Genomic DNA, 13,411 nt, shown 5'->3' on the forward strand with positions numbered 1-13,411 from the left:
CACTGATACAAAAACATAACCTTTATTTCTAAGGTTCGCAATGGTGAGTCCTGGCAGAGCAAGGTGCAAGAATGGAGCCAGGTCTGCCCTGGCTTGCTGAAAAGGCACGCAATAAATCCCTCCTGGGGGACTTCTAGGGAATAAATACAGCAATCACAGGGGCAGCAGTACCTACCCACCCCAGCTAACATCTGTCCTTGTCTGGTCCCGCACAGAGCATCCTGAGCACTCTGCCTTGGGACATGCAGCTGGGGCGGGGCCATGGGGCTCAGAGCCTCCCACTCTGAGACTTTATGGCAACTGGGCTCTCCTCTCCCACCCAGTTCAGGGCTGGCAGAGCTGTTTGAGGACATGGAAGATGTGGCTGGAGGTGCCAGGGGCACAGGGCTGGGGGGGAATTGCAGAGCAGCATCGGCCTCAAGTGCTGGGCATGATGGAAGAGCTCCCGTGCGAACACCGGCTCCACCTGTGGAGGCACAGAACGATGGAGGATGGGCACAGGTCCGTGTTCCTGCATTGCAATGGTCCCTGTGCCTGGATCAGGGGTTGCCAGCCCCAGTGGGTACTCACATGAGCCATGATGAGCTTCTGGAAGGGGTGCCCAGCTCTGGTGGGGTATTCCTCCCCGAAGCACAGGTAGATCTGGTACTGAGGCATGAGTTGCCCATTGCTCAGGTACTCCCTCACCTCTGCAAGACACCAAACCTATCAGGGGACACAGAGTCCTGACAGTCCCCACCCATCAGCCACACCAGGGCAGCACCTGCCCCTCTTTCCGAGGGGAGTGGGGTCTCTCAGGGACTTACGCTGTATGTACTGCTGTGTGTCCAGCAGCTTGTAAGTCTTCTCCCTCTCCAGCTTGTTGGGCCAGTTCTTGTGTGGGGCCAGCGGCCCATTCCAGTACACCCTGCCCTGGCACTGCCGCTTCATGAAGACCCCCTCAGGTGCTACCCACAGCAGCACCCCCCGCTCCAGGTGGGGCAAGAGCCACTCCAGCACATTGGTCATGCAGGCCACGTGGCCATGGCCACTGAGCACCTGTGGTGGGGGGAACTTTATCTGCTCCATGCAGGAGGGGCCGTAGAGGTGCTCGCTGTCGGCCGGTACGGCGCTGGTGGTGATGCGGCAGCCCTCGGCCGTGCGGGTGGTCACCTCCTTCACCAGCACATCGCAGTAGTACAGGCGGATGTGGAGCCAGCAGTCTGGGGCAAAGGGAGGGTCAGTTCATGGGCAATCTGGGCTGGTGGGGCCACCCAGAGCATTGCCTGCAGTGTGGATCCTACCTGAATTGTTGACATCCTCCACAGGGAGGTAGGACTGGGGTCCAGGAAGAAGCTGGCCATGGGTTGGGTTCCAGCCATAGAAAACTCCCTTCACAAGGAACCCTGGACCAGGGCAGAGGTGAGGTGGTAAAAGGACATGGACAGTTACCCCAAGGGCTTCCAGGCACTCTCCTGGCCCAAGCCCCTGAGCCCACACTTCCCACTGTGTTTGCTCATTATTAGGTCTCATTATATCCCCTAAGGCTTTGCTGGGGCAGGGTGGGAGTCCTCAGCTCCTGCCTCAATCCTCACAGGTGTTGCCTGCACGAGCAACAGGAGAGCAGGATCCTGGCAGAAGCATGTGCTCCCTAACCCCTGCCCCATCCTACAGAGAGGGACCCTCCTCACCTCTCTCAGTTGGGTGGCCAGAGAGCCAGGGCTGTGGAGGCACGTGGACACTGTCCAGCATGTCCTTCTGGCTTTCCTCCTTTAGACTGCCTGCAGTGCTGCCCTGGGGGTAGGAGCAGCTTTGGTGAGGGCTGAGCTGGCAGCAGGGGATCTGAGCCAGCTCCTGCCTCTTCCATGGACCCCATAAGCCAGCAGATCCCCTGCCTGGGTCTGGCAGTGCATGGCACAGGGGACCCTCTCTGATTCCCCTTGGGACAAATGCAGGCAGTGTGCAAGCGGGGGAGCAGCTGATGGGTGAAGGGGGGATTTGAGGGTCCCACCTTCTCCCCTGCCTGGATGGCACAGGGTAGGCTCACCTGCTGGTCCTCACTGCCTGGGGACTGTGTGTCACTGTCCTCTGCAGAGAGCAAGAAAGAACAGATGAACCCCTGCAAACGGCAGGAACAGCCCCAGGGAAGACAGCTGGCTCTCCGGGACACCCAGAGAGGAAGGGGAGCAGGGAGGAAGGGTAATGTCTGTGGGGCACGGGGCTTGTAGAGGCATGGTTCAGGTATCTATCCCACATCTGGCACAGGAGGAGGGATGGCAGGGACGTACTTGCATCACAGGCTCTGTCAGTCACGATCTGGTACACCTTGTAAGGCTCGGAAATGTCCAGCTGGCTCCGCTCGGGCACCTCCTGGAAGTCGGTGCTCTTGTTGAGGGCGCAGCGCAGTCGCGTCTTCCAGGTGGAGGGGTCGGCCTTGTCCGTCCCTTCGTGGTATTTCCCCTTGTAGACGGCCCAAGCCTGAGGGACAGAGGGTGCCCTGTGCTGTGGGGGCTGCCACAACCTGACCCCCGGCTCGGCTGTCCAGGGAGCCAGCAGGGTATGAGCCCGCCGGGCTTTGGGGGCAGTGGGGCTCTGTGTCCTGGGGGACTGCGGGCTCGCAGGGGAGCACACGGAGCTGGGCGGTGTGTGCCGGGGTGTGCACGGAGCCGAAAGCCCTGGCGCTGCGCACAGAGCCCGGCAGTGGAGAGCCCCGGAGATGCACATGGCTGCACAGAGCAGGGTGAGCGACTCCGGGGTGCGGCCAGAGCTGGGCAGTGGAGACCCTCGGGCCATGGGGAGCCCCGGGAGTGCACACGGAGCCCGGCGACCAGTCCCGGGGACTCTCCCAGGGCCGAGTGGAGACCGCGGGGAGCCCGGGATACCTTGAAGAGCGCAGCATCCTCCTGCTGCCGGTAATCCTGCTTGGCCGCGTGCTTCCAGGGGATGCGGAAGAGCGTTCGGTGCCGGTTCTCCCAGCGCAGCCCCGGGTACCGGCCGCTGTCGATCTGCGCGATCAGCCACTCCTTCAGCCGCATGGGCGCCCCCGGCTCCGCCATCGCGGCCCGGCGGCGAAACCGAAAGCGGCTCCGGCTTTCACTTTCCCTTTCCTGGCCCATGCCGCAGGTTCTGGCTGACCCAAAGCGCGGGGAGAGGGGGAGGAACGGATCTTAAAATTTTTCCACTGCTTCACTTTTCCCCACGCAGCAGCGTCAGACATCCGTGTTCAGGAAAAAGTGATGTCGTAACTGAAGGTTACAGCAATGGGAAGAGCTGGAGCTGGTGCCTCTCGGAGGGACCCCCAAAAAAGGCATCCCCGAGATTTCAGAGCTTCACAATGTGTGCACCCGTGTACACCAGTGGTGATTTTAAGCTCTTCCCGTTGCTCATTGGCTCCTGCGGAGGCTCTGGGTCATTGACCCCCACCCCGGGAAGTGCCCTTTGTTAGGCAAAGGGTGAGCGCCCGTTCCCGGCTCTTGCCTGGGGCTCCAGCCTTTCCCTGCGGTGGAGAACACAATGTGCAGCTCGCACTGGTGATTTACATACCGAGATACTTGAGCTAGGTGCATTTCTCAACACAGGCACCCTGCACTCGCGGGAGAGGGGCAGGCAGATTGCATCCACAGGACAAGGCACCAGATGGCACACGGAACTCTCCTCTACCCCTCCCAAATGCTTCCCCTAAAACTGTCAGGTCTCCCACATGCTCACCGAAGGGGCCAAGGGACTCTACTCCCTGCTTGGGGACCCAGCCAGACACGTCCCAGCCTCAGGGATTGCGTCCTCCCGTGGGACCAGCTGCTCACTCCATGGGTGTGGGGAGCTGCAGGGAACTGCGGAAAGAGCACGGGGTTTCCAGGGTGGTGTGAGCAGTCACATGTCCCCATCTCTCAAATCTCTCAAATCTCTCCTCTGCTCTAATGCTCACGTCTGCCTCGTTGGGCTCTGGATGCTGAGTCGAACGGGAAACGGGTGAGAAGGGCGGATGAGCTGTGCCAACGACTGCCGGGACTGGGGTGGGACACATCCTGCACCAGGGCATGGGCTGGGCCACTCGGGGGTGACACTGGTGTGGGTGATTCGTGCATCACTGCTGCAGAGTTCCATGTCGCTGTGCAGGGAAACCCTGCTCCTCTGCCCGGCTGCTGCCCCCAAAGTCTCCTTTTGCAGTCTTCCAGGTCTCCTTTCCTGCTCTGAGTCAGAAAAAGTCACCTCTGGCCAAGAGGAGAAGCGAAGTTCCTGAGAGCTACTGGGGCTGCAAAGTCTCCAAATGAATAATCAGTGGCAGGGAGCCCAGTCCTGGGCTTTCCCAGAGGCTGTGAGGACAGGGCATGGACACGTGGCACAGAGGGCACATGGGGCCACACGGGGTGTACAAGTGAGCCCCACTGGCAGAGGTTTTATCTCCTTATTGAGCCTGTCTGGGACCCCTTTGTTGCAAAGTGAAGCCCAGGCACCACCTGTGCCCCCCATCAGGGTGAGCTGTGGGGCCACGTTCTGGGAAGAGGGCCTGGGAATTGACTGACACAGAATCCCCATCTCCCCTTTCTGCCTTGGGAAGCAGAGCCATGGCAAGGAGTCTCTGCACAGCCTCCCAGTGGCTTGCGCCGATTACATCCAAGGCCGGGAGATAATCGCAGCCGCCGGCTCGTTTGTCAGCCCCAGCCCGCCGGGATAAGTTTTATTGGTCGGCTTTTTATCGGCCGGCCGGGGATTTCATGTGGTGTGGCACAGGGTGACGCAGGACCCGGGGGATCTAATTACCCCGAATCAGCGAGGACACTCAGGAGCCAGATTCCCTGCTGTATTCTTCACCATGCTTCTCCCTTCCCAGGGAAGGTGAAGCTGCTTAACCCTTATACTTTTCATGCCAAAATGAGTCAAACATTAACTCGTAGCTAACGCTGCCCTTGCCTGGGTTTTTCCAGGCTGTGTAAATCAGATCTGCCAAAATAAATACATTTTGCTGTGCTGTGGAGCTGAGCTGGAGGGGCCAGGGCCCTGTGTGGTTTACAGTGGGAACAGGGGAATCCCTGGGTGTAAACACCTCGGCATAAGGTGTCCCAGTGTGGGAAGGTGCAGCTGTGCATGGGGCACACATCCATCCCAGATGCGTGGTCCTGGGCTGCAGGACTTCCACCCTGCTGCATGCTGAGGAGGCCAAAGGGTGCTGCAGAGCCTGGCCTGGGGGTGAGGGAGTGGGTAGAGGCACCTGGAAGGAAATGGGATGAGAGTGGGATCCCATGGCAGATATGCAGGTGCAGCGAAGGGTGATGCACCCCTGGTTATTCAGTTCACGCAGTATCTACCCAGAGAGAGTGGAGTTCCCAGTCTGCCTGGGTCACCCCAAGGCAGCACCCAGCCCAGCAGGCAGAAACTGGCAGCAGAAAGGAGCCCTGGTCTTGAAGCTTTGTCTCCTGGGGGATCCCTTCCCCCTAGGAGGGGGGGCAGAAATGAGGGGGACCCCAGAAAAATGCTCTAAGTCCCAACAGGGGCAATGCTGCTTACTCAGCTGGGCATCCTCGGAATTTTTCCCACCAGGGACTCTGCTCCAGGAAAAGGTGTAAATGGGACAGGTCTGAGACTTGTGATACTCAGCTGGTGCCAGGTTCTCAGTACTCCCAGCAGCTGGAGCCAGCAGACTCCTGGAACTGGTGCTCCTGGATCCAGTGAGTGGAGAGGCTACAGTTAGACAGGCTCCAGGTAAGTTCCCACCTGCTGCTCCCAACCTCTCCTGGAGCAGTGCTTGTCCCCAGAGAGCCCTGCCATGGCACTTATATTTCTGGCCTTCCTTGTCAGCTTCCCACAGGGCAGCAGGGTGAGCCCTGTCAAGGCATGCCAGTGTCCCCAGCTCACTCTCCAGAGTGGTCAGCAGCAGCTGCAGACTGGTCCAATGCTGGGACCTTCCCCCTTGGCATCCCTGGCCAACCCGGCCGTCACAGGAGAGTCAGACCACAGAGAAGGGTATTTATTACTGGGGGACATAGAAACTCTTTAAGCAAAATGGCTTAAGGCTCTGCTCTAGTGAGGTCTGGCCAGGTTAAATGCTTGGTTCCCACCTGTTACAGATTGTGCCCTGGGATAGGTGGGAATGGGGTGCAATGGATTCCTAAAGCTACAGTGCTTGCTCAGAGCTTGTGCTTGGCCAGTCTGGAGCTGGACCCTTGCCTGGGAGCCTGTGTGGTGGCATTATCTGCTGGCACACTGGTGTGTCCCTGCTCCACAGCCAACCTGGATGGTGGGAGCTTGTGCTGCTGGTGGGGAAACCGCTCTGAGGGGAGCACCGGCTCTCCCATGCACCCTGAGGCCATGCAGTGGGTACCCAAGTGCCAAAGCTGCTGCTGGCAACACCTGGATACTGGCCTGTGGCAGAAGAGACCCCCTGTGTGTTCTGCCCCAAGCAGGAGCCTGCAGTGACCCAGGGCAGAGACCTGTGTCCCCAGCAGGGTGGATGTGAAGAAGATGAACCCAGCATGTGCTGCAAAGCCCAACAGCGTCCATGAAACCTGCCCAGACAGAGGGTGGCACATTCCCACCCCAGAAGAGAAGAAGGAGCTGGGCTTTGTGCAGGTTCCTGTCCCACTGTGTTGCATCTCTTTCATCTCTCCCAGGCTGTTGGGTGATGCTCACTGCTCTCCCTTGGCTTGGGTCACTTCAGACAAGCCGGGATGCAGGAGAACGTCCTCTTCACCCGCAGCAGGAAGGGACTTGTGCTCCTCATGTCTCTGGCTCTTGGGACCAGTCCTTGCACAGCTCCCTCTGTCCTGGATGTTCCTTCTCTCCCTACTGGCAGCAAGGCCTTTATTTCTTCCTCGTCATTGAAAGGGGACATCCCATACCTCTGCTTCAGGTGCCTGCGGACCTGGGGAAGAAGTGAGAAGTAAAATACAGTGCTGGTTTACAAGGGCAGGTCCAAGTCTGCCAGCAAGGGGAGTGGGGAAGAAACCAAGTCCCATCAGGACTCGTCCTTGCTCTGAGACCCATGGCAGGCTCAGCCACGGAGCAGGACATGGGCGGCAGAGGCTTGTCCCACCTTGCGGGCCGCACTGCCGCTGAACTCAGACAGCTGCTGCCTGAAGCCGGGGTTGGGGTTGGCGACAGGCCGGATGGTTCGGATGGCATCCAGCACCTCCTGGCAGCTCAGCTCCGTGACAACCATGACGTAGGCAACGACCACCGTGGTACTGCGGGAGATGCCAGCAAGGCTGGCAAGGAAAAGTGCAGAAGGGCTGGTGTTAGTGGTGCACCTTGACCCCATGTTTGCCTCTTCCTCCACCCTTGTGCCTCAGATATTTCAGTTTTTCTCTAAGGACTTGCTCTCCCGGAGGCCTGAGACCTTCCAAGGTCCTGGCCATCAGTGCCTATAAATACCCATTCCTCTACAGGGAACGGGAGCAGCAGCCACTGCCTGGCTGCCTGCCCCAAAACCCGCTCATCCCGTGCACTCAGCTGCAACAAAAAGCTGCCCCAGTTCCAGGACTGCCTGGATCCCGCTGGGTTTGAGTCACAAGCCACAGCTGAGGGTGGATCCTGGGTGGGTCCATTGGCACAGAGCCCTCTGGCACAGGCTGGCTTTGATCAGGGGTTGCAGCTAAAGTGAAGGGCAGGGGGCTGTATCTGCTGAGCAGGGGACACAGCAGTGGGCATAGGGGAAGAAGCATTACCAGTGGACAAGACAGTTCCCTCCATGCAGACGACACTGATGGATAAAGCTGATGCATTCCTTGAAGTGCCTCTTGCTAGCAAGAAAAACAAACCAGACAGAATAAAAACTTCAGGGGTGGAACAGCATTTTTAACTGCAGGCAGAACAGCCCTGCATGTTTGAGTTGTTTTAGGGGATCTGCCAGCCACTGCTGAGACCTGAGCAGCTCCGTGCTGTTTATTCCCAAGGAAAGGTGGATTTGCCAGCTCATTCTGTGCTGGGGACACAGAAGGGGACACTGTGCTGGGGATGCACGGGGCTGCCCTGTGACTTGTGTGACTCATGCTGGGCCAGTGGGACGCTGGCTGCTTGAATCTCCAGCCACGCCTGTGCCCTTGGCTGGCTCCACACACCCTTTATGTGCTTTCCCCTCTCCAGACACTTCCCAGGGGGATGCTTGCTGTTCCTTTCCATGGCTGCTGCAGAGTGGCTGCCCCTCATTTCACCTCAGGGCTCGTACCCTCACAGCACTCACTGAACTGGGATGCTGTCGGGGTCCAAGGGTGGTCCCCTGCACTGTGGCATCACATCTCCAGCCTGTGCATCGTTGTGCTTTAGGAGCTAGAGGCAGCACATGGAAGGCTTGAGAAGCTGTGAGCCCTCACCTTTGGTCACCCTCTCACCTCCCTGCATGACCCCAGCCTCCCCAGGGTACTCACATGTTGGCTTCAGGGGTGTCAGGCAGGGGGATGCGGAGGTAGGTAATGTCCTGGAAGACAGAATAGGAAGAGGAGAAGCTCAGGTACTGCAGCCAGGGTGTCATACATGGTCAGAGCAGGGCTGGCAGTGCCTTTGTTCCTCACCCACAGCTGCCTACAGGGTTTTGATTCCTCCATACAGCATCCCCCCTGTATGGGGATGGGGCCACACTCTCCCTGGGGTGAAGGGCAGGGCAAGGGGACACCAGCAACTCGTGGGAGGGGATGGGAAACAAGAGGAGTCTGGAGAGCTGGAAATTGTTTCCCGTCAGTGTTCAAGGCCGGGTTATAGTCACAAGACAGCCAGTTTCCCATGCTGGGGGGCCGCCCAGCTCCTCTGGGATCAGTGACCAGGGAGAGGTGTACGTGCTATGGAATGCTCAGAGCGGGAAGGAAGATGCAGCATGGAAGGAGCTTCAGGAGTTTACAGGGTGACATCTAGTGCAGGACCCTACCTTCAGCAAGGGCTGGGGGGATTCATGGATCGAAACAATGTGGGTGATCTTGTTCCGGCTTAGCTGCTCCAGGTCTTTGGCATCTGAAGGATAAAACTAGACATCAACATGTATTCATTTCCTACCCTTCTATTCTTCACAGTGCTTCCACCCTGCTTCTACAGCCACCCAGCACAAAGAGCCCTGCTCCAGCAGATCAACTGCATCCCACCCCCACATGCAGCAGTGCAGACATGGGCAAACATGGAAACCTGGAATGTCAGTCCCATGATCCTGAACCAGAGGCCTCTCCCTGATCCTTTCTCCTTGCTGCTCATGCTGGTTAAACCATTCACACCTGCACAGAAACACTCTGGGTGAGCAGGCAGTGCCCCTCCTGCCTGTACTTGTCCCTGCTTTGGGAGGAGACGTGCCCTGCCCATGCCTCCTTGAGCAGACACACACGTAGCACTGGGACTTGCTGCAGCCTGAGAAAACTGCTTTATCTTGTACACTATGGATGTGGAGCTGCAGCAATATATATCAACTCTGATTTTCTGTAGAAAACACCTGAGTAGTGACTTGCTTCTTTCTGGTCTGTTCTCTATGCAACTGCATGGACAGAAATGGGGTGTCTTTGGCTGTTTGGGGCAATGCTTCAGCATTCTGGATGTGATCCTGGCCTCTGGTCCAGCACAGCAGTTGTTCACAGGGAGGGGAGCGTGCTTGTCTTGCTGAGCAGCTTCCGAGTGTCTCCCTTTCATGCCACAACCAGCAGATGCAGCAAGCGTGGGGAGGAGGGGTAACATTTCCCCATCTCATTCTTTTGGGTTTCTAAACTTTCACGTGGTATAAAACCTTGGCTCAGGAATCCAGCCCGGGATGTGCTAATGGCATGATGTGAATTTTAATAGGAGCGAGTCTCAAGGGAGATGCTCTGCAGGAAGCTGTGATCTGTGTGGGGAGGGAGATGGGGACCCTTGTGGGGACTCACACACCTTCCCATCCACCTCGGCAGGCAGTGACAGCAAATGGTGACACTGGAATCAGGGCTTACCAAGGCTGGAAAAGCTTCCAGTTGGAGGAAATGTCTCTGTGAGCTTAATATTGCAGGCCTAGAATCTTGTCACGCTGGATTGCCTGGCAGAGTGATGAGGAGTGTTTGGATGGCATCAGGCCTAGGCCCCACAGCAGAGGCTGCTCACAGGAACCCCCGTCATGAACCTGGCAGCTGGGTGCCCTTGTCCCTCTGCTCCCAGCAGGCCACAGCCCCCCCAGCCCAACTTGAAGTGCTCCATGGGGCACAGGGAGAACAGGGCTGCCACTCCAGTGACATTTCCTTAGCAATTCACACCAGTGGTTTTAAACTTCCACAGTGCTTACAGAAGGAATCAAGCTGGCAAAGGAACCATCAGGGAGGCAGGAGTACTCATAAATGCTGGTTTGTCATGGCCAATGCCAACCCTTGGTCATTAACTGTCCCCTGACAATGAAAACTCCTTAAAATAGTGACTCGGTGTGACAAGGTGTGACAAGACTCTGCCTCTGGGATATTCCCTCCTGAGGGTGGGCAGCCCCTCTGGCCTCTTCTACAGCTGCAAAACTGGGGAGCATTACCCTGAAGTACCCCAGTCCTGCTCCCTTGCACCCATGTGGCACCACCAGCTCCTCTGCTCCTGGCACAGAATCCACATTTCCTCCTTGGCTCTTTTCCCCAATGTATCCCAAGAGCTCAAGGCAGCTGTTAAATAAGGAAACCATGCAAAGGCAGGGGTCCCTGCCTTGCCTCTCCCACAGTGTCTTCACTCCCACTACTGCCAACCCAAATTAGGTGACAGAGCAGAGCAGGCCGTGGGCACAGGCAGGGTGGTGGGTGCAGGCAGAGTGTCAGGCAGAATTTGCAGGCAGGGAGACACCAGCTCAAGCAAGCCCCACTCCCCAGCTGGAGAACATATCTGCAGCAGTGGAGTTCCACTTACCAACGAAGTTCCCAAGGTAGAGGCCAGGCAGGATCTGTGGGAGACAAGGAGAAGCGGCAGTGTGAAGAGTGACCTCGTACTGTGGTACCCACTATGCTGGGACCCATGCTGGGAAGCAGTGACCTTGGCTGGAAAGGCCAAAGTTCTGGCATTGACATGACCATTTCCAGCCCTGGGGCAGGAATGGTGCTGGGGCAGATGGACCTGTGCATTTCCAGGGCTGCCACTGCCCTGGCATGCAGGATGTGGGGCTGGATATAGCCCTGGCACCTGCAACTATCTGGCACTGCACTCTCACAGGAATGTTTGGGTTTTTTTTTTGCTCCTCTTGTTTATCATCAATTAGTCCTCTGTTGGGGTTTATTACCCGAGCTCAGCAAGTTGCATACACCTTTGTACAGCCTTGGACTCTACCTGTGACCTGTGGAAGCCCTGCTGCTTGAGGGATGGGAAAGCAACAGGCACAGAGAAGCTTGTAGGGGATGTGGCTGTCCCCCTCCCACCTTGAGCTCCACTACCCTCACTCTGCACTGCAGGAAGCCCATTTCTTACAGCCCAGGCACAGATTGCTCTGGACACCATGCTTTCAGCTCACTTCCCCTGGGAAATTCCACTTCTCATGATGAAAAGATAATTACTTGACAAGGCCTCTGTTAACAGCACTGCAGATGCAGAAGCAGGACACCTTGTAAACCTTGTCAACCAGAGCTATTTTATATTCTCCCTCACTCACAGCCAGGGCAGTGAGTTCAATCCTGTATCCAGCCGGTTCTCTGCCAGCTTCTCCCTGCAGCAGTATTTGGTGCCCAGGGCAGGTGGAGGTGATTTTCAATAGCACAGGTGGACTCACACTTGTCTCACTGTTCACATTTGGAAAGGTTTCTCTCGACTTAAAGCTTAAAGAAGGGGTTTTTTTTAAGTGATTCCTGCGATTTCAGATCAATTTCCTATCGACGGGGTGCCTTTAATTCACAGCTGCGGCACTGAGAGGAGCGGGTGGGAGAGCGCCAGTTAGCAAGGGCAGTTCCCAAGGGCAGGACACTGAACCATGAATAAACAGCATGTGCCTGTCCCCAGCACCCTGCTGACCCGCTCCTCAGAGGAGAAAATGGGGCAGCACCTAAGTAAAATAGTGCCCATCCCCTCTGCCCCATGATGCCGAGCCCCACGCACAGCCCAGCCAGGCTGAGCAGGGGGTGCGGGACCACCAGGCTCGGGGTCATACAGGGCTCCCAGCATGCGCCTGGTGCTGGTTCCTTGGGATTAAAGGTGTTGGGAAAAGTTCCCCCCTTCCTTGAAGGAACTCGCTGTGACCCCTTCCCTCCACCCCCCCGGGCAGCTGTCAGCTGTCCCAGCGCAGCGTCCCTGCCGGTTTCACCTCCGGTGTTGTTCTGCCGGCAGATAAACAAACAAATAAAGAGCTGAGCCCTGTGCCGGACCCGGTGCCGGCAGGTGAAACGCCACTTGGCACGGCAGAGGCAGCCGCCAGGTAAAGGTCTCCCACCTCCGGCACCGTACGAGCCGCCCGGGCATGGCCGAGCTGCAGAGCAGCCGCCCCAGCGCTCCCCGTTACCTGGCTCATGCCGTTCCCCATGGCCGACGGCGGGCGCCGGGGGTGGGGACGGGGCGCGAGTGTCCTTGTCCCCAATGCTGCCGTCCTCCCCGTCCCCGGGCGCAGCTGCCGTCCCCGCTGCCTGCTCGGGTTCCCGTCATGAAGGGCTTGGCTCCCCCAGGATCGCTGCTCGTTCCCAGCGCGGCAAGGCCGGGCCGGTGGCTGTGCCGGGGCAGAGGGGACCGCGGCCGCCGTTCTCCGCGGCTCCTGCCGAGGCCCTTCCCCGGCTGCTCCGGCGCTGCCGCGCACCGGCTGCCGCCTGGCCGGGAGCAGACAAAGGAGGAGAAACTCCCCCCCTGCACCGTGGCGTGGGAGCACGGGGCCGCGCTGGCTGCTGCCTGTCGCCGCTGCCCGCGGCCGCACAAGGCTGCACTGTTGGGAGAAGAACAAAACCTTTGTCCTGCTCCATCAAGGAAGGTCTGTGCGGCCACGCGGCGAAGCGCCCGGCAGCATGCCCACCCCTGCCCACGCCATGCCCACCCCTGCATGCACCGTACCTATCCCTGCCCTGCCCGCAGCGTGTCCACCCCCGCTCGCACTGTGCCCACCCCTGCCTGCACCACACCTCCCCCTTGCCTGCTCCAAGCCCACTCCTGGCCGAGCCCACCTGCAGCCAGGTGCCGCAGGATCCCTGCCCTGCCCGGGGGGCTGCAGGAGTGTCCTGCGGGCTTCGCAGGGCCGCAGGATGGGCAGTGCCAGCGACGAACAGGGCTGAGGGGCTCCCCACCACTGCCTGTAGCCGCCAGCCCGCAGGGAGGGTCAGGCCGGGGGTCCCGGGGGGCCGGGACAGGGCGGGGGGATCAGGCCGGGGGTCCCGGGGGGCCGGGACAGGGCGGGGGGATCAGGCCGGGGGTCCCGGGGGGGCGGGACAGGGCGGGGGGATCAGGCCGGGGGTCCCGGAGGGGCCGGGACAGGGCGGGGGGATCAGGCCGGGGGTCCCGGAGGGGCCGGGACAGGGCGGGGGGATCAGGCCGGGGGTCCCGGGGTGCCGGGACAGGGCGGGGGGAT

The 13,411-nt window shown here is 59.0% G+C and overlaps 2 protein-coding genes across 2 annotated transcripts; both read right to left on the bottom strand.

Annotated features, from left to right (window-relative positions):
* Nucleotides 1-197: 197 nt before the first annotated feature.
* Nucleotides 198-3,173, bottom strand: LOC111938201 (interferon regulatory factor 4). Its single transcript, XM_023939842.2, is given in 9 exon segments — nt 198-393; nt 395-466; nt 571-689; nt 807-1,202; nt 1,284-1,385; nt 1,671-1,773; nt 2,027-2,067; nt 2,268-2,457; nt 2,862-3,173. Coding segments are annotated over 9 exon segments (1,326 nt in total). The 5' UTR covers nt 3,096-3,173; the 3' UTR covers nt 198-324.
* Nucleotides 3,174-5,929: 2,756 nt separating this feature from the next.
* On the bottom strand, nt 5,930-13,337 carry DUSP15 (dual specificity phosphatase 15). Its single transcript, XM_086852546.1, has 8 exons — nt 13,011-13,337; nt 12,365-12,775; nt 10,792-10,825; nt 8,834-8,916; nt 8,340-8,389; nt 7,641-7,715; nt 7,010-7,181; nt 5,930-6,838 (listed from the first exon to the last, which is right to left on the bottom strand). Exons 2-8 carry the CDS (start codon nt 12,383-12,385, stop codon nt 6,626-6,628), a joined length of 648 nt encoding a protein of 215 aa, XP_086708672.1. The 5' UTR covers nt 12,386-12,775; nt 13,011-13,337; the 3' UTR covers nt 5,930-6,625.
* Nucleotides 13,338-13,411: the final 74 nt, after the last annotated feature.

The sequence above is a fragment of the Cyanistes caeruleus genome, chromosome 16, assembly GCF_971803275.1.
Source record: "Cyanistes caeruleus chromosome 16, bCyaCae1.hap1.1, whole genome shotgun sequence".
Lineage (NCBI taxonomy): Eukaryota > Metazoa > Chordata > Aves > Passeriformes > Paridae > Cyanistes > Cyanistes caeruleus.

Coding starts and splice junctions, on each gene's coding strand:
- DUSP15 (XM_086852546.1), bottom strand. CDS start 12,385: ATGGGGAACGGCATGAGCCAG. Junction 10,826..12,364: donor TGGGGAACGGCATGAGCCAG/GTAACGGGGAGC, acceptor TGTCTCCCACAG/ATCCTGCCTGGCCTCTACCT. Junction 8,390..8,833: donor CCCCCCAGCCCTTGCTGAAG/GTAGGGTCCTGC, acceptor TCTGTCTTCCAG/GACATTACCTACCTCCGCAT.